A 27,690-nucleotide genomic window follows, 5' to 3' on the forward strand; every position below is an offset into this window, starting at 1 on the left:
GTTCGGTCAAGATTTCGATGTAGCTACCATATGTACCAATCTCCCGATTTGATATTTTAAGCCCATCAAAGCAGAATCGATTTCGCTGAAATGTAGCACAATGAGTTTCCTTAGGCCCTTTGACATTCGTACCGAGTATGGTCAATATCCGCCAATGTTTGGATATAGCTGTCAAATAAACCAATCTCCCAATTTAAGTTCTTGGAACAATAATAGCACGTTTATGTAGTAGGCTCTTCGACATTCGTGTTCAATATGATTCAGATTGGTCTATATTTGGATATACCTGGCGTATACATATACCGATCCACGGATTTAAGTTCATACGCCCATAAATGGTGCATTTTTTAACCGATAAATTTGGTACAAGGAGTTCTCCCTTATATAGCCTTTCCGAATGTGTTGGAGATCGGCCTATATTTAGATAAAGCTGCAGCTGGGATATTGAGTTTTAAAGTTTCGGACCCACAAATTATTCTTAAAGTTCCCCCCATTCGATTATGATAATAAGCATTTGTCTTCAACGTCTTCCCTTCAGCATCTTTTATGCAAAACTCTTTAAAATTCTTGAAGCTTACCTTCTGTTCTAGTTGTTGCCGTACTTTTCTTTTCTCCTTTCCTAAGGATTAGCCCACTTTTACCACTCTTGCCAAAGGATGTAAATTCTATTTTACTACGTGCCCTCGGAAAGAGCCAAGCAAAAGGCAATGTGACATTTTTAAAATTCATTGTAGAAATTCTAGCAAACCCCACACTCTCTCAATACCTTGGTGAGATCTATAAAATTTTGTTGTAAAAATGCAAAGAAGCCTTGGACTACCTCAATTCGAACCACAAGTTGACGCCACTTAGCGCACTTGCTGTCGCTGGCTGACTCACACACCCATACAGACATTTGTATGCAAATTCATCATACAGTACTTGCATATGCTGCGAGGCAAAACTACTCTACCACCAATCATATGTAAATGTGTAAGTGACACATTGCCTTGTGTGTGTGTGTGTGCGTGCATACGTATGATTGTCTCCACTGAACATACAACATTTGTATGCATTTGTAGTTGTCCAAAATACCTTTTCGCACAAAAATTTTTCAATATTCATGTGAACGAATGGATGGACGGACGGACGGACGGACGGATGGACCTCCACTAACATTTCCCGGCGTTGAAAAAATAGAACACAAAAAATGCGAAGCTAAAGTGCAAAAACAAGGAAATAGTTTGAGAAAAAGTATTCGCATTTGACTTTTCGCCAATGAAGCACAATGGCTGAGTTATGCTGCAGCTGCTACAGTTTTTTTGATTGAAAAGACCCCGACTAAGAGGACCAGTAAAACAAATAAAAGCTTTATTCTCCATGGTGAGGCAAAGGGAGACGGGGTGCACCAAAATGGCTTAAAAAAAAAGTTTAAGGCTACAAATGGCAAATATTCCACTCACAGAACAATTGACACATGTTCGTAGATATGGAAACGGTTGACATGAGTGTCATACAATCTCCGGTTCCAGAAAAGTTGAAGAACAAGTAAAAAGGCGTTAAGTTCGGCCAGGCCGAACTTTGGATACCCACCACCTCGGGTATATATGTAAACCACCTTTCATCAAAATTCGGTAAAAATTTCATACCTTATACTCATATACCTCATACCGATCTGAACTATATACGACACGCATGTTGAAAAGCCGAACATAAGTCAATGTGTCAAATTTCAGTGAAATCGGATTATAAATGCGCCTTTTATGGGGCCAAGACTTTAAATCGAGATATCGGCCTACATGGCAGCTATATCCAAATCTGGACCGATTTGGGCCAAGTTGCATAAACATGTCGAAGAGCCTAACACTAAGCACTGTCCCAAATTTCGGCGAAATCGGACAATAAATGCCTCTTTTATGGGCCCTAAACCTTAAATCCAGAGATCGGTCTATATGGCAGCTATATTCAAATCTGGACCGATCTGGGCAAAATTGAAGAAGGACGTCGAAGGGCCTAACCAAACTCACTGTCTCAAATTTCAGCGACATCGGACAATAAATGCGTCTTTTATGGCCCCAAAACCTAAAACCTAGATATCGGTCTATATGGCAGCTATATCCAAATCTGGACCGATCTGTGCGATATTGCAGAAGTATGTCAAGGGGCTTAACTTAACTCACAGTTCCAAATTTCGGCGACATCGGGCAATAAATGAGCATTTTATGGGCCCAAAACCATGAATCAAGAAATCGGTCTATATGGCAGCTATATCCAAATTTGAACCGATCTGGACCAAATTGAAGAAATATGTCAAAGGGCCTAACACAACTCACTGTCCCAAAATTCAGCAAAATCGGATAATGAATGTGGCTATTATGGGCCTTACACCATAAATCGGTGGATCGATCTATATGGCAGCTATATCCAAATCTGGACTGATCTGAGCCAAATTAACGAAGGATGTCGATGGGCCTTACACAATTCACTGTCCCAAATTTCATCAAAATCGGATAATAAATGTGGCTTTTATGGGCCTAAGACCCTAAACCGGAGGATCGGTCTATATGGCAGCTATATCCAAATCTGAACCGATCTGGGCCAATTTAACGAAGGATGTCGATGGGCCTTACACAATTCAATGTCCCGAATTTCATCAAAATCGGATAATAAATGTGGCTTTTGTGGGCCTAAGACCCTAAATCGGAGGATCGGTCTATATGGCAGCTATATCCAAATCTGAACCGATCTGGACCAAATTGAAGAAATATGTCAAAGGGCCCAACACAACTCACTGTCCCAAATTTCAGCGAAATCGGACTATAAATGTGGCTTTTATGGGCCTTAGACCCTAAATCGGAGGATCGGTCTATATGGCAGCTATATCCAAATCTGGACCGATCTGAGCCAAATTGACGAAGGATGTCGAAGGGCCTAACACAACTTACTGTCCCAAATTTCAACAAAATCGGATAATAAATGTAGCTTTTATGGGCCTAAGACCCTAAATCGGCGGATCGGTCTATATGGGGGCTATATCAAGATATAGTCCGATATAGCCCATCTTCGAACTTAACCTGCTTATGGACAAAAAAAGAATCTGTGCAAAATTTCAGCTCAATATCTCTATTTTTAAAGACTGTAGCGTGATTTCAACAGACAGACGGACAGACGGACGGACATGGCTAGATCGTCTTAGATTTTCACGCTGATCAAGAATATATATACTTTATAGGGTCGGAAATGGATATTTCGATGTGTTGCAAACGGAATGACAAAATGAATATACCCCCATCCTTCGGTGGTGGGTATAAAAATTGCATGTTTTACAAGGGCGTAGAAAAAAAATCCGTATAGAAGGAGCCATACTCAATACTAGTACTAGGCATTGTAGACGCCGTCGAAGTTCGACCGGGATATTGATGGCATGGCAATTTCTAAATTAACTCGTATTTGAATATCTTCGATTAACCTGTGTATAACACAAATATTCTACCATTTTCGTACCTACTGATTCATTACATGCCCATTACCTTGAGAAAAGCAACAGAATTGCCTGCTTTATTCGCCATTAATTTTGAAGCTGGTATAGGTTAATCAATTACAGTATGAGTTTCTCGGCGATGACATATACACTCGTTAACTCCCATGTGAAAAATTGTGGTGTAATCAATTTTAAGCAAGTGGAAGCTGAGCGTAAAAGGAAAAAAAAGAGCCTAGACTCTGCAACAATTCAAATGTAAATGGATTGGATTGTCATTCATGTATGGCTTGCGATTTAGAATGAATGCATAAGAGCTTGAAAAATACAAAAAAAAAGAAGTAAAACCGCGTTTAGTTCAGGAAGCTCAAAATATTTCTTTGTTTACCGAATATGATATTTATCTCCTTATCAATATGTTGTAAAATGCAAATTTTGCCCATGAGCATTCCACTAAGAAATAGGGAAAAACTTCTCACATATCAATGAGTGCAGTCCGATTCAAGTTTTAAGCTCAATGATAAGGGGCCTCCTTTTTATAGCCAAGTCCGAACGGCGTGCCGCAGTGCGACACATCTTTCGAGAGAAGTTTTACTTGGCATAGTACCTCACAAATGTTGCCAGCATTAGGAGGGGAAAACCACCGTTGAAAATTTTTTCTGATGGTCTCGCCAGGATTCGAACTCAGGCGTTCAGCGTCATAGGCGGACATGCTAACCTCTGCGCTACGGTGGCCTCCATTCAATATGTTGTTAAGGTCGAAAATCTTCCAATGCACATTTGCCCTTGCACATTCCATTTAGGGACAGGGGGAAACTTCTCCCATTGCATTGAGTGCTATCCGATTCAGGTTTTGAGCTTAATTATAAATGACCTCTTTTTTATAATCACGTCTTAACCGCATGCCTCTTTGCTACACTTCTTTGGTAAGAAGTTTTTATATGGCAAGGTACCTCAAAATTGTCGCCAGCACTGGGAGGGGATAACCACTACTGAACATTCCATACGACCACAAAGCCGTGTATTTCAAAGAGAAAGTTCATTCGCGCGGTCATCGTAGAATATATCTAACCTACTAAAAAGCTCGCTCAGTGGAGGGCTAACTGATTGCTTGGTACGATCCTTGCTCTACGCCACACCTCGTAGACCAGCAGATCCTGACAGCATTTTCGTCTTGAGTTGTCCATGCATATCGTGACAGTATGATCATACCGTCTCTCTCCCGCTTCGACATCGTCTCGAGTGCCTTCAGGAACGCAAAACCTCCGCCAGCATGACGATACACTTGTCCAAAAGCCTTAAGGATTTCCTGTTTGCAAGAAGTTTAAGGAAGACTCCTCCCCCGGTGCCCCAAGTAGGACCCATCCTTGTATTAAGAAGGTTTTGGAAAGGCCAGTCGGGAAAACGACATTCAACCCGTCAAAAAGGAAGTACACCCCTGGGAATTCTTCAGTTCAGAGATGCTACGCTATAACCAGCCGCGTCGCTTCTCCATGCCCCAGCAGAACAGAAGAATTTCTATAGGTTAAGGAGTATCTGATTCCATGTGTCTTTGGGCGTTAGTTGTTTCCACACAACCAACATATTGATGCAAAGGCCTCTTGGGAAAGGCATTCTACGACTCTTTTGGGAGACTCTTCCTAGCCCCAGAGATCGGTACCACCGTTGTTCTCTGTACCTTCTCGGTCATACTGTGGAGAACACAGTTGCCCAAATGCCACACCAGACCTCGATAGGTGGGAATTGGCCGAACAAATTTTACCGACTCGGCCTAAGCCCCCTGACGACAGGAGTGGAACACATTAATTCTCTTTTCTACTCTTTCCTAGAAGTTTCAATTAGTTTCTTGCCAAGAATCACGCCCAAATACTTGGCCACCGGGGACAGAGGGAGCTCTACCTCATCCAGGTAAAAATTTCAAATTTACCCAAAAACATTTCACTAAGTGGGCATACTTCTTTTATGTCGATGAGTCCTATCCGATTTAAGGTTTTAGATCAATGATAACGGATCTCCTTTGTATACCCCAGAAGAGAAGTTGTTACATGGCTTATTGCCTCCCAAATGTCTCTACCATTACATTGGGATAACGACCACTGAAAATGTTGTCTGATTTTTTCGCCAGTACTCGAACGCAAGCGTTCAGCTCATACTTACCTCCACGCCACAGTGGCTTCCAACACCCCGCTTTCTCCTCCTGGTGAAATGTACCTGGTCAGTATTTCTAGAGCTAATGCATAGGCCAATGGCCCGCCCATGCCATCCAGACAGTTTCCTAAACGCCCTCTTTACAAGGTCCATAATAGTGGAGAAGAACCGCCAACCACTGCTTGGGCAACGACCATAACCTTCTCTTTCTCGAAATACCTCAGAATTCCATTGATAACCAGAAACCACAATAGAGGGGATAAAACTCCTATTTGTGGAATTTCAATGGTCGAAATTTTCTTAATCGAGCCCTTCGTTGCTGATGCCTTGGTCATTCGGCGTTTCAGCATTTTAACAACCCATTTTACCATAACAGTAAGGCCATTTTGTCTACCAGAAAGCCATGCATGGAACTCAACTTAGCGTTACTAAAACCTGCTCCTACAATAGGATGGCCGACAAAGATATGTCACCCAACCCCAAATTCCCTTTGACGTAGCCAAACACATCGTGAAGGGCAACCGCATCAACCGATCGACCCTTAGTATAAGCATGCTGTGAGCCAGTGAAGGGCTGAGACGGGTCTTCCTGTGTTTACAAATTGAAGAATGGAAGACTGATTGGCCTGTAGTGCCGTGGGCAGAGAATGGTTCGCTTTTTCCAACTTCGTAATGAGATTCTCCCTAACCTCCAGCCACTCAGACGGTAAGTAGTTCAGCAAAACGCAGCTCCTGAGAATCATTCCAAGCAATCGTATGACTGACGGTCCCAGCCCTTTGCGACAGAACGCAGTACGACATCCGGTTCCGTTGACCTGTAGGGTTCAAACGAATTCACCGCCCAAAGTATCTTACCCTGCGTTGTCATGTCCTCATCCGCGGTTAATAAAACGGCAACGGTGGGTTCAGAGGAACCCACCAGCTGCGACTGAGCACCTAGGGAATTGCTTAACAGCCGGTAGCACTCACTGGTAGTCTCCTTTCAGGTTCCATCATCACTTAGAATGCACCCAAGGACTTTCGGATCCTTAGAGAACACCCTGGGTTACCTGGAGGACGCATTCACTCACCCTCTGGACTCGCAAAAACAGAGCCATGAGGCCCTCTTGAAGGATTTCACCACGATCCTGTACTATTTTGGGGACCCTTGTACATGTGCGAGTTCGCACTCAGCTCGGTTTTATTGTACCCTCCACTATAAGACAAGGGGCATACTTATTTTGTCATTCAGTTTGCAACACAAAGAAATATTGACTTGAGACCCAACAAAGCATACAAATTCTTGTCTTGTCATCCTTAGTCGATTTAGTAATTTCCGTACGTCTGTACGTCCGTCTGTCTTCAGTTTGTCCGTTTCATCTGTCTGTCGAAAGAATGCTAACTTTCGCAGAAGCAAAACTAGGCGCTTGAAATTTTGCACAAATACTTCATAAAGTGTAGGTGCTTGGGTGCTTGCTAGCTGCTGTATAAGCCGACCTCGGATCTTGACTTCCGAGCCTCTAGAGTGCTCAGTTCTTATCCGATGTGGCTGAAATTTAGCATGATGTGCTTTCTTTTGATTTCCAATGACCAAGGTGAAAATCCTCGTCCAAATCGCTTCCTCGCCCAAATCGGTTCATAACCTGATTTACATATCTGTCATATAAACCGATCTCTGATCTTGATTTTTGAGCCTCTAGAGGGCGTAACTCTTATCCGGTTTGGCTGAGACTTGGCACAAGGTCTTTTGCTTTGCCTTCTAACAACTGTACCAAGTGTAGTATAAATCGGTTTAGAACCTGATATTGCTACTATATAAACCGAACTACAAGTTTGACTTCTTGAGCCTCTAGATGGCGCAACCATCTTTATTTTTATACCCTCCACCATAGAATGGGGGTATACTAATTTCGTCATTCTATTTGAAACACCTCGAAATATGCGTCTGAGACCTCATAAAGTATATATATTTTTGATCGTCATGTCATTTTTAGTCGATCTAGCCATGTCCGTCCGTCCGTCTGTCCTTCCATCCGTCCGTCTATCCTTCCGTCCATCCGTCTGTCTGTCGAAAGCACGCTAACTTTCGAAGGAGTAAAGCTAGTAGTTTGAAATTTTGCACAAATACTTTTTATTAGTGTAGGTCGGTTGGGATTGTAAATGGGCTTAATCGGTCCATAACCTGATATAGCTGCCATATAAACCGATCTTGGGTCTTGACTTCTTGAGCCTGTAGAGGGCCCAATTCTTATCCGCTTTGGCTGAAATTTTGCGTGAGGTGTTTTATTATGACTTCCAACAACTGTGCTAAGAATACTTTAAATCGGTCCATAACCTGATATAGCTGCCATATAAACCGATCTGGGGTCTTGACTTCTTGAGCCTCTACAGGGAGCAATTCCTATCCGATTCGGCTGAAATTTAGCATGACGTGTTTTTTTATGACTTCCAACAACTGTGCCGGTTCAAATCGGTCCATAACCTGATATAGCTGTCATATAAACCGATCTGGGATCTTGATGACTTCTTGAGCCTCTAGAGGGCGCAATTATCATCCGATTAGGCAGAAATGTTGTACAACGGCTTCTCTTATGACCTTTAATATACGTGTCTAAAGCGGTCTGAATCGATCAATAGCTTGATACAGCTCCCATATAAATCTTTCTCCCGATTTTGCTCTTGAGCCCCTACAAGGCGCAATTCTTATCCAAATGAACTGAGATATTACACAATGACTTCTACAATGTTCAGCATTCATTTGTGGTCCGAATCGGACTATAATTTGATATAGCTCCAATATCAAAACAGTTCTTACTCAATATTCTTTGTTTGCCTAAAAAGAGATACCATGGTGGAGGGTATATAAGATTCGGCACGGCCGAACTTAGCACGCTCTTACATGTTATAACAGGATATAGCTCCCATACAAAACCGATCGCCCGATTTGATTTCTTGAGCCACTAGGGGATGCAATTGTGTGGCTGATATTTTTTATGACTTTATATAGGCATGTTAAGTACGGCCCATCTGTGTCTGTAGATATGTCTCTTTAAGTCCTCGTTCCATCAAAGGGACTGCAATCTCTTACCAGTGTAGGTTGAAGGGCATTTGTGGTGTTAAAGTCAGAAAGTGAAGGCCATCGTTACGCAGAGTTTAGCATGTACGCCAATGCCACTGAACGCCTAGCTTTGAATCTTGGAGAGAAAATCAGAAAAAATTTCAGCGTTGGTTATCTCCCCCTAATACTGGCGACATTTGTGAGGCACTATGCCTTGTAAAAACTTCTCCCAAAAGAGATATCGCACTTCGGTACACCGTTAGAACTCGGCTATAAAAAGGAGGTCCCTTATCATTGAACTTAATTTTGAATCCGACAGCACTCATCGATATGTGAGAAGTTTGTCCCTGTTTCTTAGTTGAATATTCATGAGCAAATAACGGCCTCATTTCTAGAACTTTCTGGGATGGCATTTATCCTACTGTCTTCCTTCTTGTACCAGGGTCATAGTATGCTTAGAATCCAATCGTCGGGGATGTGTTGTTCTAGCCAGATTGAGCAGACGGGCATATGTCATAGCAGCGTGCCGCCTTTGGCCCTAAATGGTTTATCGGGCAGCCTATCGGCTTCTGCTGCCTTGTTGTTCAGCAGGGTTATTGCTGCCCCAAGTTGAGCCTTAACCTTTGCAATTCCTTGTTGCATTTTAAAACCAAAGTTCATTATATCAGACAAAAAATTTACAACTTGACATAACCTCTTCAAATGCCTATAAAGTCTTGGTATCCCCTGTATGTGGCGGCGGAGAGTATTCCATGACTCAATAAACCTCCCCACCAATTATATACTTGAAAAAAACAAAAGTTCCATAGCAAGTCAAAATATTTGATCGATACTGTACAGCCATCATTTACAAAATGATCGAAATTAAATAGAATAAATAAACAGGGAAGCAAATCATTTTGCAGCAACGCCTCCATTATTAACATTGGCAGCAGTAGTGCACAGGCGTCAATAGCATTCACCATCCTCATCATCGGTATTATAATCAATGTCGAGATTTTTTGGGGGAGGCATAGCAGCAATTCAAACAACATTAACGGCAACGCCATCAATTTCAGCAGAGACATCATCACCCTCATCGTCATTATAAAAATGTTTAAATTCGTTTGGGGTTCGTTTCCCACTCTGCTGAGCTCATTGATTTTATTTTTTGACAATGGCCGTGAAATTAATTACGCAAGATTAGTGGAAATTACGGAAAAATTATAGCCTTTACAGAGTCTTTTGTGGGGGAGGGGGAGAGCAAAACGGTCGTCTGCGTCCCCCAAGGTATGATTGATGGAATCAAGCCAATGTACTTAAAACATACTCTCGCCACAGCAGGTTGCCTCTTACAGGTGACACATTGAGGGAAATTCTCCGAAAAAAACACATATTCAAGAATTTTGATTAATTAGGAAAAAAAAAAAAATAAATATTTGTGTTTGTTGTGAAATGAGATTCGGTTTTTGCCAAAATATACCAAGGGAAACTCATAAAAAATGTTTATGATTTTTTTTCAGCTCTTCCCTGTGTTGCTTCGGAGGGCAGCCATCATAATCATGGAGGTTGTCAATGATACAATTTTTCAAACTTTATATGTAGAGCAAGAGTAATAAAAATATTTTTATTCTCCCATGTGTTATAGCGAAGGCTTTCTAAGTTTAATCATCAGCGTACAAGTGCAACTCAAGTGTTAAAATATTATTAAGAGCGCTAAAATATAAATTTCGGAAGGACCATGTGGCAAAAACAAACAAGTCAACAAAATGGGCGACCAGTCCAATGGTGAAATGGGTGACCAGTCCAATCTTTGTATCTGTTTTATCTTAACTGTGGATAATGACCTAGGCGTGGTGCCATATATCCATAGCTTCCGTTAAAGGTAGTTATCATTGATAAGATATCTGAATCGTTATTGTTGTTGTAGCCACATTGTGGTGGTAGTCAATAACTCGGCTTGAGCATCATAGACACTCAGTATTTCAGCAACAGCCAGTGCCGCCCGGGCTCTCACGGAGACTCTCTGCTATATACAGCTGACAGCACGCGGATGCAGTTGCAGCTACAACGCATCAACCATTCCACTATCCATAATCTATGGACGAGCCTAGTGGCTCCCACCTAAGCTTTCCGTTATAACGAAGAACACCATACAAATCAGAGCTTCAAGTTTCAGCCTATATGGTGCTTTTAGCTATCCCATCCCTAGTTGAATCGTGATCTCGACTAGTTTCACTATTCTCTTCGGTAATGCTTGAGGCATGGTTTCACATGTGCTGCTCAATCCATATGTTTTTATATACAGGGTAGCTGCGAAGAAGTGTTACCAAAACAAATGATCGATTTTTTCTGCGAAAATATTTTCCATTGATTGAAATAAAAACCATTAAAAATGTGTAAGTTCCGCCTGGCCGAATCTTGGGAACCCACCAAAGCAATCAGAACCGTTGCTCGGTTGCCAAAATCCCACGCAGTCACGCATAGACCCTTACATCTCCTTTTCGCATATGGTGGAAATCGGACTTTATTTAGATACTAGTCGAACCGGGCCCGCTCCGCAGCGCCTTATTTAACGATCCTATACCTTTTATTTGAGCCCAATATTGCAATGGTCGATATATTGGGTTGCCCAAAAAGTAATTGCGGATTTTTTAAAAAAAAGTAAATGCATTTTTAATATACTTTTTTACACTTTTTTCTAAAGCAAGCTAAAAGTAACAGCTGATAACTGACAGAAGAAAGAATGCAATTATAGAGTCACAAGCTGTGAAAAAATTTGTCAACGCCAACTATATGAAAAATCCGCAATTACTTTTTGGGCAACCCAATATATGTTCTGTTTTGGCAGACTTTTAAGATGGGGACATTTCGCCCCGAATGTGGACATCGAATTTGTGTCATTGAAGCGCAGAGGTCATCTTGTCCACCAATGATGCTAATCGCATGGGTTTAAATCCTGGCCAGAATATTGGAAAATTTTCAAGTGATGGTTATCCCCTCCAGATATTGGCGACATTTGTGACATTCTTTGGTATGCACGCTCTGCGGAACGCCGCTGGGACTTGGCTATAAAATGAGGTCCTTTATCATGAGCTTAAAGGAAAATCGCCGTTTTCGCCGTTTTACCGGCCGTTTCGCTGTTCCACAGTGTTGCATGCGCATTCGTCGCCCACGCCCTTAACTCGGAATGCGTCGACCCGAAAGGTTTCACGTTAACCAAGTTTATTGACGGCAGTCCTCTGGCCTTCACCGCCAAATCATCTGCCCATTCACTTCCCCTTACTCCGTTATGGACCGGCAACCAAACGATGCGGATTTTGCCATCCTCAGAGAAGGCGTTAATCTCCTTCTTACATTCCAAGATTGTTTACGATCCTACCGTCCTGGGTTTAATTGCCTATATGGCCATTTTAATGCCCGTAAAGATGTTCACACTCGACGTTCTCGCGTTAGCACCACATCACCTCACGCATTCCGTGATCGGCCGGACCTCTGCCTGCAGGACCATATTATGATAAGGCAGTCTAAAACAGATCTTAGTTCTCAATGTAGACCCCCAGGCCTACTTTGTTCTCTTGCTTTGATCCATTCGTGTAACATAATCTTCCAGATGACAATACTAGGGTTCCGTCAATCCAAGACTGTGTCTCTGGCAGCAGTGCCTCCCACTCGACCTCAAGTGTCGTCTCAGGTGTCCGCTCGGAGACATCTTCCTTTCCCTCCAGGTTTCCTATTGTCGGCTCGATTATATCGCGATGGTATGAGCTGCTCCCATCCTCAATCCATTTTCCCATCGCCTTAAGCCTCACTGCCGTAGTGGTTGCCTCACACTTAATCTGTAGGTCAATGTGTCCGATATCTATAATAGTCCCTAATCGCCGGATTAGCTCATTTCGGGAGAGTGGAAGTGTCGCTAAACCCAAAAATGGACTTCAACGAACCAACAGAATTCCAAAAAATATCGAAAAAGTGAGGCGGTCAGTTAGGCCTTTTGCCCCTCGTTCGGCTTGCAAACACGCAGCTGCCATTGGAATTTCTATCTTATCCTTGATACAATATTCGATGTTCCAGGAAGTGTTGATTTCACCCTACCTGAAGCGCTTTTTGATAAATAGTACTGTACACCTATTCCTGATAGAACAGATTGGAACTACGATATCCCTGGTAACAGAAGTTACATAGACTTCTATACAAATGGTTCCAAACTAAACAACCAGGTGGGGTTTGGGGTCTACTCTAAAAATCTAGAACTGGTCATATCAAAAATGTTACCCGACCACTGCAGTGTGTGTCAAGCGGAGATCCTTGCAATTAAGGAAGTGGTGGAGTGGCTTAGATATAATGTCATAACGACGATTGACATAACAGACATCCAGGTAGCGATTAAATCCCTGGAGAACGTATTTCTGAACAAAAAAACCTCCCTCGACTGTTGCAGGTCTCTCAACGAGATGGCTGAACAGTTCAAAATTCATCTGTTCTGGGTGCCGGGCCACAGAGATATCCCAGGGAGTTATAAAGCGGACGAGCTTGCGAGACTAGGAACTACCCTACGCTTCCAGGGATACTGGAATCTGTGGGTATGCCTCTAGCGACATGTAAGCTAAGTTTTCAGGACCAGGCCCGAAGGACAACGAATGATTGATGGTCACAAAAAGGGGACTGTGGGCATTCTAAAACTATGTGGCCTAATCTAGACTTGAAGAGGTCTTCTGCTTTGCAGTCATTGGCTAGTCATTGTGTCCGTCATGACAGGTCACTGTCTAATCGGAAAACATGCTGACAGACTGATGGTTGCCAGCAACGACTTTTGCTGTGAGGACATCGAAGAACACCTTCTGTGTGTGTGTGTCCTGCACTAGCAATCAGAAGGAGTTCCATTTTAGGTTCTCATTTCTTTGAGAAGCTTTCTGATTTAGCTGATGTGAACATTTACAAGATATTGGGCTTTTTAAAGCGATCTGGATGGTTCAACGGTAGGAACTAGTCGATTGGTTGAAAACATTGATGTAGCATCAATACAAAGTTCATTGAAGAGCCAAGTAATTGAATATGCACAAATGTGGCATTGGCAAACTTTTTGCCATTTTAATTAGTTTTTAATTAAGAAAAAAACCAAGAATTTTTCACAGAACTCTGTTCAGTATGAATTACAAATGTCTGCAACGAAATTTATTTAATATTCTTTATAATATTGGGTTGCCCAAAAAGTAATTGCGGATTTTTCATATAGTCGGCGTTGACAAATTTTTTCACAGCTTGTGACTCTGTAATTGCATTCTTTCTTCTGTCAGTTATCAGCTGTTACTTTTAGCTTGCTTTAGAAAAAAGTGTAAAAAAGTATATTTGATTAAAGTTCATCCAAAGTTTAATTAAAAATGCATTTTCTTTCTTTTAAAAAATCCGCAATTACTTTTTGGGCAACCCAATACATGCTTACTGTGAGAGGTTTCTGTTCTATTTGACATAGGACAACCTGGCAATGGGATAAATGGCTATGTTTGGCTAAAAACCAAAAACTTCTGTTTCCAAGAACTAATTGATGACACTTAGTTTGTGATATTGCTTTAGTTGTTTTTCAACAAAAAAACAAAAAAAAATATCTACTCGTATGTGCGTTCATATGTCCAAAGATGACTTCCAAAAGATTGACGTGAAACAATATGTGATCAACTGACTGGCTGGCTGAAAAAAAAAAAAAGAAAAACCTGAATGACACTCACAATATCTGGGGTATGCAAGAAGTACCAAATTTCCGTCAATTCCTAGAGTGCTTCAACTGAATCAACATCATATAAGTTGTATATTCTGCCACAAACTAAAAAGCAAAAGAAACTAAGAAACAAAAATTGTCAAAACCAAGTAAAAAGGTGTTAAGTACGGCTAAGCCGATCGTTGGATACCCACCACATCGGGTATATGTGTAAACCACTTTTCGTCATTAAATCGAGATATCGGACTATATGGCAACTATATCCAAATTTGAACCGATTCCAACCAAGTTGCAGAAAAATGTCGAAGAGCCTAGCATAACTCACTGTCTTAAATTTTGGAAAAATCGGACAATAAATGCGCCTTTAATGGGCCTAAGACCTTAAATCGAGAGATCCGTCTATATGGCAGCTATATCCAACTCTGGACCGATCTGGACCAAATTGAAGAAGGATGTCGTAGGGTCTACCGCAACTCACTGTCCCAGATTTCGGCGACATCGGACAACAAATGCTCCCCGCTGGGTACTTGAACCCAAATTTTAATATCATATTCGTGTTCTGGTCTCCAGTACCTTTCATTTGATACCCTTATTGTGCCCATCGGACCACTTTCGGATATGAGTGGCGTTTTTGCGGTAAAGGAGAGGGTCCGCCTCCACCCGATATCTAAAAATTATATGACCTATGTTTTCTTCCAGATAAACGTACACAATCTATGAAAATTTTATGATAATCGGTTCAGCCAGGTATCATATAGTCATAATGGTTCTAATGGCGTTTTGGAGTGGTGGCATGACCTCCTATACTTCGTTCAGATTTTGAATGACAGATTCGAAATCTACTCCCGAATACCTTTCATTTGAGCCCCATATTGAAATGAACATCCCATATGTCTGTTTTGGGGAAGTTTTGGGGCAGGGGCTGCCCGATGGGTACTTAGACTGGAATTTTAGTACCATATTCGTATTCTACTCTCCAATACCTTTCATTTGATACCCATATTGTCCCGATCGATACACTTTTGATTTGAGGTTGTGTTTTTGCCATGAGGGGGAGGGTCCGTCTCCCTTTCGATACCGAAAATTTATATAGCCTGTGTTTCCTTCCAGACAATTCTACACAATATGCGAAAAATTTGAGGAAATCGGTTCTGCCCTTTTTCAGTCTATACGGAACAAACAAACCGAGTTCCATATATCCGTGATTGGTCCATAACCTGATATAGCTACCCTAAAAACCGATCTGGGATACTGACTTCTTGAGCCTCTAGGGGGCTCAATTTTTATACGATTTGACTAAAATTTAATACAACGGCTTCTCCCATGACCTTCAACATACGTGTCAAATATGGTCTGAATCGGTGTTTAGCCTGATACAGCTCCCATATAAACCGATCTCCCTATTTGACTTCTTGAGCCCATAAAGGACGCAATTCTTATTCGAATTGGCTGAAATTTTACACAATGACTTTTACTATGGTTTTCGGTTGAGAAAATCGGTTCTGCCCTTTTTTTAGTCTACACGGAACAACGAAACCTTGTCCCATATATCCGTGATTGGCTAATGTGCCCATTTGGGACGTTTTTGTGGGTGTGGGGTAAACCCCTATACTTCGACATGAATTTGTATGCCAGATTCGTTATCTACTCCCGCAAGCTTTTCATTTGTCTTTATCGGCCCACTTTTGATTAGGCGTGGTGTTTTTGGGGTAACGGTGGAGGGTCCGCCCCCTTCCGTTATCAATAAATTATAAAGCCTATTCCTACTTCCTGACCATATTCGTACTCTACTCCCGAATACCTTTCATTTGAGTCCCATATTGTCATGATCTACGAATAAACCTATTATAAGGGGTTTGGGGCGGCCCCCGGGTACTTGTACCCTACTTTTATTATGAAATTCGTATTCCACTCTTGAATACCTTTCATTTGAATCCCATATTGTCCCGATCGGTCCACTTTTTTTTTGGGTAGTACTTTTGGGGTAAGGGGAGGGTCCGCCCGCCCCCTCCTGATATCAAAAATTATATAGCCTATGTTTCCTTCCAGACCAACCTACACAATCTTTTGAAAATTCCAAGGTAATCGGTTCACCCGTTTTTAGGCTATACGGAACAAACAAACAAACAAAAATTGAATTTTATTTAAAAAATAAGATCGTTAAGTCATTTTGCTTTTCAGCTAAGTACTTCTACCAGCTCATAGTTCTTCCTTCTTGCCAATGATGCATCACGCGAAGGTGAATGTTCGCTGTATTGACATGTTATCTATAGCTGGCAAAAGGGAAAGGGTATACAAAGTGCCTTGGGGTAAAGAGGGTGGTTGCTTTATGCAGTCAAAAAGATGAAACTCATTGAATATTCCTTTCGTTATGGTATGGCGGTGTATGAAGACACTTCTGATTCCATGATGATTCATACAATGTTGCCTTCCATCATTGTCATGCCATTTGCTAGACTCTTGTGATTGTTTGAAAATTTTCTTTAAGTGTCTGTTGGTTGTTGATTTTTTCTTCTGCTATTTCTCCCTCACTCTCTCGCTTTCTTTTTGCTTTTCAATTGTTCTTTTTGTTTGCTTTTAAAGTGAAAAACAAGAAAATTGGAAAATTCATGGGTTTTGCTAATTAATGGCAGAGCGCCGTGCAACGTGTTCAAGAATTTACAAGATAAACGAGAGACATATGTTTGTCTGCGGCATCATTTTGCTCATTTGGCTGACGTATTCATTTGGTTGTTCCAACAAATTTGGATTCGCTTGCCCGCTCGACCATTGAATTCACTTGGCCATAGGGAAAGGTGAGCACAGAGTTTTATGCTAAGTTTGCCATACGATTTGTAACGCTATCAATTGATATTGCATTCACACTTCTAGATGGGGATGAAAGAAAGGTTTTTCGAAGAATTTTTATGTAAAATGCTATTGTCAATGGTGTGAAAAATGTAATGGGTTCATTGACCCTTTTACAAAAATCGTATTTAGTGCCTGTGGTTCAAGTTTAACAACGATTGCCAAATGACATGAAGACCACAGACTTAATGCCACTTTGTAATGTGACCAACACAATGCCATGCAGTCTTGCACATCTGAACATCTGCTGATCAACATATGGTGAATGGTCCACCTGGATGGTAAACTACCATTAAATGCATGATTTCAAGTGTCACCATCATCTTGGTGTTAAATCTTAAATCTGAAACTAGAAAAAGGTATAGTGGTGCATACCCACCACCTCCAGTGTTTATATCAACAACATTTCGTCAAAATCCGGTAGAATGAACCCATTATAGCTATATCGAAATAATATCTGTTCTGAACCAAGCTGTTTTAAATTCCAGTGAAATCGGGTAATAAATGGGTCCTATTTGGGCTTCAAGAGCATAAATCGAGAGATACATATCTATGACAGCTTTGCGCAACTCACTGTGCCAAATTTCAGGGAAATCGTGAAATAAATGCGACTTTTCTGGACCTGAGACCTAAAATCAAGAGATCAGTCTATATGGGATACATTCTTTTATTATATAAAAACCAATAGACTCAAAAACGGCTGAACAGATTTTCATGAGCTTAGTCCCCACAGTAACACTTCATTTTATGACATCCGTGAGGGGGACGGACCCTCCCCTAACTACCATTTTCAAAAACGACCGATCTCGGAGATGGTTGCATTGTTTTCAGTGAAATTTTGGTAACCCAAGAACACAAAATTGTTATAAAACTTTGCGGTTCCAAAATCGAGGGGGACGCCCTACTCAAAAACCCACCCAAACGGACATGTTTACCTATTGGGTCAATATGGGTATCAAATGAAAGGTATTTAAGTGTAGAGCACGAACTTGATGTAACAATTCGACCTCATGTGTTGGGGGCCTGCCCCACCCCCAAAAACCGCCCAAAACTGACATGTTTATCCATTGGTTCGCCATGTGGAAATAGAAAAATGACATGTTTTTTGATTGGAGCAAATTGTCTATCAAATAAATGGTAATTGCAAGTAGAATACGAAACTTTTATACAAATTTGGGGTAAAGTCGAAGAGGGACCACCCACCCCAAAAATCACCTCCAAACGGATATGTAGGCTGGTCTTGACTTAAGAGAAGAATACGAATACATGTAAAAACCTCTTCCCAAAGAGGTTTCGCACTGCGGCACGCCGTTCAGACTCGGCTATAAAAAGGAGGCCCCGTTACCATTGGAATTAAACTTGCATCGGACTGCATTCATTGATATGTGTGAAGTTTGCCCCTGATCCTCAATGGACTGCTAATGGACAAATTTGCATTTGCAAACACATACAAATGTGGTTTCAACAACATTCCATTAAGGAACAGGGACAAACTTCTCACATATCAATGAGGGCTATCCGACTCAAATTTAAGCTCTATAATAAAGGGCCTCCCTTTTATAGCCGAGTCCGAAAGGCGTGCCGCAGAGAGACACTTCTTTGGGCCGAAGTTTTTACATGGCAAAGTACCTCACAGATATCGCCAGCATAAGGATGGTATAACCACCGCTGAACATTTTTTCTGAAGTTCTAGACAGGATTCGAAGCGAGACATTCAGCGTCATAGGCTCACATGCTAACCTCTGCGCCATGACGGCCTGTGGGAGTGTTATTGGCGCTTTCAAATAACCACTGGCCAACATCAGCGTCTGTTCCCAGGTTAGGGGCAGCTGGAGGGAAGTGCCGGATCAGGGAATAAACAGCACGCGAAATCGAAATATACCGGTGCGATATAATATAACTCATGCGTTTGGGGCACTGGACCAGTATTCCGCCCCCGGAAAACTATAAGAATTAGTCTGAGAAATAAAATAATAGTAGAAACGGACTCCCCTAACGATGATGACCCAATCAAATGAAAAAGAACCACGATCTGCGGATCTGCACCTGGTATGCCCAGACTTTTTATAGCGAAGTGCAGTTAACGTAGTAGGGGTTATATTGCAGAAGTTCCAGGCAGATATTAGTGCCCTATAGGAAGTGTGATGGATCGGAAACTATAGCTGGCGTCACTATAGCTGCCATGCCACGAAGCATGAATTTGGCTGTGGATATGTGTTTAGTCGGAGACTGAAACACCTTGTCCCAAACTTTATTCCGGTAGATGATAGGCTATCCACAATCCGCATAAAATCAAAATTTTTCAACATCAGCACAATTTGTGCTTATGTCCCGATGGAAGACAAAGACGATCAGACCAAGGCACCTAGGAAGAGAATATGACCGCTGCCGCGCTTATGGTATTAAAATCGTTATGGGAGATGTAAATGCGAAAATGGGGAAGGAAATATCTTTGGTCGGAAAATTTAGCCTCCACAAGATAACGCCTTATAATAAATTAAGGCTAAAAAAATTCACCGCGGCAAAAAAGCAGATTTCAACATAAAAAATTCACAAAGCCACATGGTTGTCCCTAACTCTAGAAGTAAAGAACCAAATTGATCACGTTGCGGTAGATAGAAGACATACATCCAGCGTGTTAGATTTACTTTTGTCCGAGCAGCAAACATAGATGCGAATCATTACCTTGTTACAGCAAAGTTTTGCTCCCGTTCGAGCTTGGCTAGAAAAATACTATCTGACACAGCAAGGAAGCAAGACGGCATACTCCACTCGACTAATCCAACTGCTTGATGACAGCACTCCTTGTCCCGATGATGTAAGGGCCCACCTCATGGAAAATGTCGCGAAATCGATACTTGGGAACCAAAAGCCTCCCCCAAGAAACCCATGGTACGACCAAGAGTGCCGTAATGCTACTAAGGCCAAGAATGTGTCCTACAAGAATGCGGCGATATGTAGTAACTCTCCAGATAAAGGAGTAGAATCCAGAAAAAGCGAGAGAGGTGAAGCGTCTTTTCCGAAGAAAGAAAAGGTAAGAATTGAGTGTGCGAGATGTACAGGAATCAGAATGAAGGGCGTAATTTTTACCAAAGAATCAAACTTCAAACCGATAGTTTTGGTGCAGGCACATCCTCCTGCAAAGACAAATAAGGTAATCTGGTATCTGATACAGATAGTGTATTTCAGTTGTAGAAAGAACATTTTTGCCAGTGCTTGACCACAGAACCATTCCCTGATGATGGTAGAGAATGTTTACCTCCTAGTCAGAGTCCAACATCCAATTCAAATATGGTACAGATCGGACTATATTTAGATATAGCTGCTATATAGACCGATCCCCCGATAAGGGGTCTGAAGCCCATAAAAGCTTTATTTTTTAACCGATTTCGCTGAAATTTTAAACAGTGGGTAGTTGTAGGATTTCCGACATCCGTCCAAATATGGTTTGGATCGGACTATTTTTAAATATAGTTGCTATATAGACCTACCTCCCGATAAAGGGTCTGAAGACCATAAAAGCTTTATTTATTGCTCAATTTCGCTGAAATTTGAAACAGTGAGTTTTTTTAAGCCTCCCGATATTTGATATAAGTATGGTTCAGATCGCACTATATTTAGATATAGCCGCCACATAGACCGATCTCCCGATAAAGGGTCTGAAGCCCATAAAAGCTTTATTTTTTAACCTATTTCGTTGAAATTTAAAACGGTGTGTTATTTTAAGCCTCCCAACATCTGACCTAAGTGTGGTTCAGATCGGAATATATTTAGATATAGCTGCCATATAGACCGATTTTCCCATAAAGGGTCTGAAGACCATAAAAGCTTTATTTTTTAACCGATTTCGTTGGAATTTAAAACGGTGTGTTATTTTAAGCCTCCCAACATCTGACCTAAGTGTGATTCAGTTCGGAATATATTTAGATATAGCTGCCATATAGACCGATTTTCCCGTAAAGGGTCTGAAGACCATAAAAGCATTTTATTTTTGTCAAATTTAACTGAAATTTGAAACAGTGAGTAGTTTTAGGCCACCCGCAATTCGACCCAAATATGGTAAAAGTAGGACTGTATTTAGATATAGCTGTCGTCTATATGACATATGTTAAGGCTATATGCCGGTTAAGGGTATTTGAAATACAAAATTCAACAGTGACTTATATTTATTAGACTTATATGACTTATATTTATTATCGTTAAAACATGAACTGTACCCCCGTAACACTACTGAGGCAGTGATGCAGTGTATCGATCGACTAAGGAAGTGTTAATGATTCGGTTAAGCTATGTACGTCCGTCCGTGTTTTCCTGCTGTACCATTTGTCCATTTGTTTGTAAGCATTGTGCAGGTTGCATTTGTTTTCCAACCATAACGAGTTGTCACACACGGTGCAAATGCAAATTTTGCCCCACTTAGGAAGTGGAGCACACTTCTCACATATCAATGAGTGCAGTCCGTTTCAAGTTTAAACTCAATGTTAAGGGACCTCCTTTTTATAGCCGAGTGCGAACGATGTGCCGCAGTGCGACACCTCTTTGGAGAGAAGTTGTACATGGCATAGTACCTCACAATTGTCGCCAGCATTGGGAGTGGAAAAGCACCGCTGAAAATTTTTTCTGATGGTCTCGCCAGGATTCGAACCCAGGCGTTTAGCATCATAGGCGGACTGGCTAACCTCTGCACTACGGTGACCTTTAGTTTATTGCAGTTATGGTTAAAACACGAATTGTTTCTTGTACCACTATTGTGGATCGACTAAGAAGGTATTCCTTATTCAGTTTGGCTATTTTCGTCCGTCCGTGTTTGCCCTCTGTACCACGTGTCCGTCTTTAATTTTTTGTAAGCCAGCTGTAGATTGCAATAACGAATTCGCAAACAAAACATCAAGGTCAAGTGATGCCAATTTTCGGGGAAAATTGTTTCAGATTTCAGACATTTCTAGTTGTTGGAGCTCTTATGGCCAACTACCCGTCCCTAAAGTCGGAAACATATCAACATCTCTGGGTCTCTAATGTACATAACCAGATCAGTTCTATAGTTCATGCTACATAAACTACCAGATGGTTGTAACTGTCAACCCAAGACTTGCAAGAGCGCCTCGCACTCAATGGTCACCTCTCGCAGCCACAGGTCACCTGTGACGCAGCCGCAGCCGCAGTGGCTGCCTCACACTTAAACTGTATGTCAATAGGTCGGACATCTAGTAGTGTATCTAGTGTTCCTAAAGGCGAGCGTGGTCTCATCACCTTACCTCTCATTGCCGCAGTGGCTGCCTCACACTTAATCTGTATGTCAATGGGTCGGTCATCTAAAAGTCATCTATCCAGTCAGTGTTGCTTTATCCGAGCTTAGTCAAATGATAAGCAAATTCTTAATTTAATAGCGCTCCCCACAATCGGTTCCAACTCTTATGAGTTTATTTTTGTTTCCCACAAAATACTTGCGTTTTTCCTCCATGTTTGACGAAATGATGTGCTTGTTCATGCCGTGCCGCTAAAAGACGATGAAATGTGGTGGAGAACAAAAAACAAAATAAATAAATAAAAAATAAATATAAAAAAAAACAAAATGTTTTTATTTACTCTACTGCTGCCCATGCCAAGATGCTAGAGCAGAATCTGATGACGATGTTGATGGGGAGGCCGATAATGATGATGGCAATGGCGATGATGACGTTTTGGATGCCATCGCCAACCGAGAGAGAGAGAGAGAGAGAGAGAGAGAGAGAGAGAGTGAGAGCGGTCTGAGGTGAATGCGGTCATATGATGTTGTTGACGGTGATAGTTGCGGTGGTCTGATGATGATGAAGGCAATCTTATGTCTGTTTTTCCCGATCATCATCATCAGCATCACCATCGTCCAACGAATAGAAAATAAATGGTGTTTCATCTTTGGTGATCAATGTGTTTTCTTCGCCAGCGTTTTTTTTTTTCTCGGTGTCTTTGTTTTGTTGTTGTTGTTGTTGTTTTGGGATTCAATTAGCAGCAGATAGTAGTCTTGCTGCTGCTGCTGTTGCTCTTTTAGTTATGGCTGATACGCAACGTGGCCATAATGAAGCGCTTCAGTGAAATCGAGGGATGCTACAGGCAAAGATGAACGCGCGGCAAAATTGTGAAGAATCAAAGTATTGAAAGAAAAATTGAAGAAAATTCAACAAGAAAAAAAATCCCCTGAAAAGTGTAAAAAAGGATTTTTTTTATTATAAAAAATTTAATCAAAGAAAAAAAAAGGAAGAAAAATCGAAAAGTAATCGTAAAATTCTCGCTTGTTACTGGCCACAGTGTGCATTCAATCCGTTTTGCATTAAACCATAGCATTACTTAGTGTGTGTGTGTGTATGTGAGTGCCTGCGTGAGCTTGCGTGTATGCTAAGCGCCTTTGTTTTGCCTTGTGTTGATTTAAGGCCTGCTTGTCTGTTGGGTTTGTTCCATAAAATGATAATCAAATCTTCTTCAAACCAAACACACACACACACACACACACAGCACATATGCAAAAAAAGCTCATATGTAATGTAGTGGCAGTAGTGGTAGTAGTAGTAAATATAACAACAACCCAAGAAGAAGAAGAAGAAAAAAATTGATGATGATGCCTATATCGATATATTGATGTGTGTGATATATGTGTGTGTGTGTGTATGATGGATATAAATCGAATTTTGTGTTGTGTTTAGTTATTGGTAAAATTGAAAAAGAGAAAAAAGAAAATCTACAACAACAACAAATGTGCGGAAACAAAATTTATTGGATAATAATATAGCCCGTTGTCGAAATGTGCAAAAAAAAAAAAAAGAAAAGTGTTAAGAATGTTTTTCATTTGAGAAAAATCCACCATAAGGTTTTCCATTTGTTTTTTCTGGGTGAATGTGTCGCTGTTGTCCCAGGAACACCAAACAACCAGCCAACCATCAGCCAATGATGTTTGTCAACCAAGCGTTTCGCCTTTACGCAGCAACAGCAGCCAAAAAAACAAGAGAGCCCAGGCGTCCAAATAAAAAAACCGAAGCAAATTCCTAATCTCATTTAATACAAGCACTGCCCTTTGCCGCCGTCTCGCGTTTTTTTACTGCCATTCATCTCGGGATTTTTCATATATTTTTCCCATCAAATTTGTTTTCCTTAAGTTTTTTCTCGTGTTTTTTTTTTTTTTTGTTCTACGCTCACTAGTGACACAAGCAAATTTTCCCAACTGTTGTGTGTCAATATTGTGGAATTTTTGTTTGCTGTCGTTGTGTCCGTCTTGGTCGTGGTCCTCATTTTCTTTGTCGCAGCATCTCTGCTTTGAATGCGAAAGTGAGTGCGTGCGTGGCGTTTTTTTCTCAATTCAAAATTTTTTTTTGTTTTTTTTCCAACATCCTCAAAAAAAAAAACAAACTCAACAACGTTAAAAAAAATATTTATTTTTAAACTGCAGAAATTTGAATTGTAAACGGCGAAGAGTTCATTGGCGTTTTAATAAGGCAACCATAGGTGACTCTACATGCATGGAACGCGGTGATGACACAGTCAGCGGCATTGCAACCGTAGAACAGCAATTGCCAGCGTCATCTTCACAAAACAATACTGGTGCAGTAGTGACGCCGCAGTCGGAGCCCCAATTCTCACGATTTCCTACACACTCAAGTGCAACCGCAACACTGGCCCCATTGCCCTTAACTTATGCTGCTGAGGTTATGCCAACCTCATCCCCCTTTCCCCTAATGATGGATCGTACAGCCTCTTTGGAGGCTTCCTCCACAGCATCATCATTGCAATTGGCGGCGCTAACACAGGCTGGCGAAGCAGCAGGCAGCAACAGCAGCAGCAGCAGCAGTTGTTGCCATAACAACAACAACAACAACCTCGAAAACAGCAGCCATAGTAAACAAAACCACAATCATAACAATTCAATAACACTGCCCAACAATGCCATCACAACAGCAGAGGGATTTCTTTATCCAGCCCCATACAACAGCCCATCCGAAAATGCAATGCCTTTTGCCGCTCCCCTAGAAGGTGCCATGGCTTTGCCCATAGCCACCATAAGTGATGGCAGCCTCAATAGCAGCATTTGCTGTCCCAATAAGCAATGCGTTTTTAATCTATCAAATTCACCGCCCAATTCGGCCGTTGTCACTCCCCAACCTCATCTCATGAAATCCTTATCGTTTTCCGCACCTTTGTCGTCGACCACCCCACCACCAAGAATTAGCCGTAACATCAGCCGCTACAGTTTGGGCAACTACGCCGTTAAGGCAGCGTCTACCACCCCAACCGGTGCGCAATTGCCACGACGCGATGGTTTGTGGCCCGAAGCCATGATGTTGAATACCCGAAACCTATCACCGATTGAGAACGAGCGCCCCACACCAGTGGTATGTAATGAAGATGTTTTTCTACATTTATTTCATTTTATTTACTTTTACCCTGTCTACTCCGTGGTATCAAAGGAGTTTACACAGGACTGCAAATATTTTGTAAATTGATAAGTGAAGGGTCAAAACTAAGATCAAGGTTAGGGGTTGAAAATCCTATTTCACAATTGAGTATAGCTACACTGTAGTGAAAAGCTTGAACTGTGACCAAATGATTTTGGGGAAAAAAAGGCTCTTAACCCACTAACAGCGAATTGGAAGAGAAATACCCAATAATAAAGCTGTCTTAGAAAAACTCTTGGTCGAGTTAGGAGTCCTCTCGAAAAAAATTTTTTTCTCAAAATTCTTTGGAGTGAGATTTCTGAAAACCGTTTTAGTGTCTTTTTGCATTTGATGGCTTCTATATTAAATGAAATAAATTTTTTGAGCTCCTGGTAAGAATAGTCTACTTTATTTTGTGATATTCGAAGGGGGGAAGGACCCTCCCCCTTAGTCTAATTTTCAAAAACGTCAAATCTCGGAGATGCGTGCAACGAAATAAGCAAAATTTTGTATGCTACCCCAAAAACACGAAATTGGTATGAAATTTTTTAGGTCAAATAACCTGCGGGGACGCCCCATCCCAAAACCCACCCGGACGGACATGGTTAACGATTGGGACAATATGGATATCAAATGAAAGGTATTTAAGAGTAGAGTTGGAATTTGGTGTACAAATTTCGTCCAAAGTGCTCAGGGGGGTACCCCACCCCCGAAATACCCAGCAACAGGAATCTTTAACCGCTTTGGGCAATATGGGTATCAAATGAAAGGTATTTAAAAGTAGAGTACAAATCTGACATACAAATGTATATCTTGGTGTCTGAGTGGCCTCCCCCACCCCCTTCAAAACACCCCCGCACGAACATGTTTACCGATTGGAAGAATATGAATATCAAACGAAAGGTATATAAGAGTGGAGTACGAACTTGGTATACAAATTTCGCTCAAAGTGTTCAAGGGGGTCTTCCACCCCCCCCCCCCCAACAAAAACCCCCAACAGGACTCTTTCAATGCTTTGGGCAGTATGGGCATCAAATGAAAGGTATTTAAAGTAGAGTAAGAATCTGATATAAAAATTTTTTCTTGGTATCTCAAGTGCCTCCCCAACCTCCAAAAACCCCCAGCAGCATTTATTTACCGATTGGGGCAATATGGATATCAAATAAAAGGTATTTGGAAGTTGAGTACATATCTTACTTTACTTTAATTGGCTCTGACAGAATATTTTTTCCACTAGCCGAACGTGGAATAGCGTTCCAAGCACCTCGATCTTCTGTGATCATTCTAAAATCTCTGACACCAAGTTTCGAGGTGTCTCCCACCACTTGATCTTTGCATCGGGCTTTTGGTCTTCCCGGTTTGCGTGTTCCACCGTGTTTGCCTTCAAAAGACTTCTTTGCTGGAGCTTCTGCATCCATTCTGACAACATGACCTAGCCAATGCAGCCGTTGTATTTTGAGACTATGCTATCGTCGTCATACAGCTCTTACAGATCGTGGTTCATACGTCGCCCATATTCTCCATTAAGGCACACTGGTCCATATAGTTTTACGAAGAATCTTTCTCTCAAATACTCCAAGCACTGCCTCATCTGCTTTCACAAGTACCCATGCTTCAGAACCATATAACAACACGGGTAGTATCAGTGTCTTGTATAGTGTAATCTTCGTCTATCGAGAGGTGGCCTTGTTTCTAAACTGCTTACTTAATCCAAAGTAGCATCTGTTTGCCGGTATGATTTTTCGCTGAATCTCAAAACTGGTGTCATTCGTTTCGGTTACGGCGGTGCTGAGGTAGATAACGTTACTGACTGTCTCACAGTTGTGGTTCCCAACTTTCTCCATATTCTTAATCTGCTCGGTTGTGTAAGGCTTCTTCGGAGTTGAAACCATCCATTTCGTTTTATCTCCAATTACTGTCAGACCCATTTTCATTGACTCTCTTTCGATTCTTTCAAAGGCTGCAGTTACTACTTCCGGTGACCGACCTGTGATGTCGATGTCGTGGGCAGAGGCGAGTAGCATGTGTTCTCTTGTGATTAGTGCGCCATATCTATTCACATCTGCATCTCGTATAATCTTCTCCAGCAGGATATTAAAGAGATCACA

At 41.4% G+C, this 27,690-nt stretch overlaps 1 protein-coding gene across 20 annotated transcripts in view; it reads left to right on the top strand.

Moving 5' to 3' along the window:
• Positions 1–27,690, top strand: part of LOC106089068 (small conductance calcium-activated potassium channel protein) — a 965,076-nt gene that overhangs the window by 352,494 nt on the left and 584,892 nt on the right. Inside the window, exons 1-2 of one of the 20 annotated variants that reach the window (XM_059367778.1) lie at positions 23,211–23,433; positions 24,601–25,540. The exons of 16 other annotated variants lie outside the window; for them this stretch is intronic. In XM_059367778.1, coding sequence (XP_059223761.1) covers positions 24,671–25,540 — 870 coding nt within the window. In that variant the 5' untranslated portion in view covers positions 23,211–23,433; positions 24,601–24,670. Of the gene's footprint in view, positions 1–23,210; positions 23,434–23,687; positions 23,867–24,340; positions 24,480–24,600; positions 25,541–27,690 lie in introns of those variants that run through there. 3 more of the 20 variants (XM_059367779.1, XM_059367780.1, XM_059367777.1) reach the window with 3 other exon arrangements.

Source organism: Stomoxys calcitrans, chromosome 4 (genome assembly GCF_963082655.1).
Source record: "Stomoxys calcitrans chromosome 4, idStoCalc2.1, whole genome shotgun sequence".
In the NCBI taxonomy this organism is placed as follows: Eukaryota; Metazoa; Arthropoda; class Insecta; order Diptera; family Muscidae; genus Stomoxys; species Stomoxys calcitrans.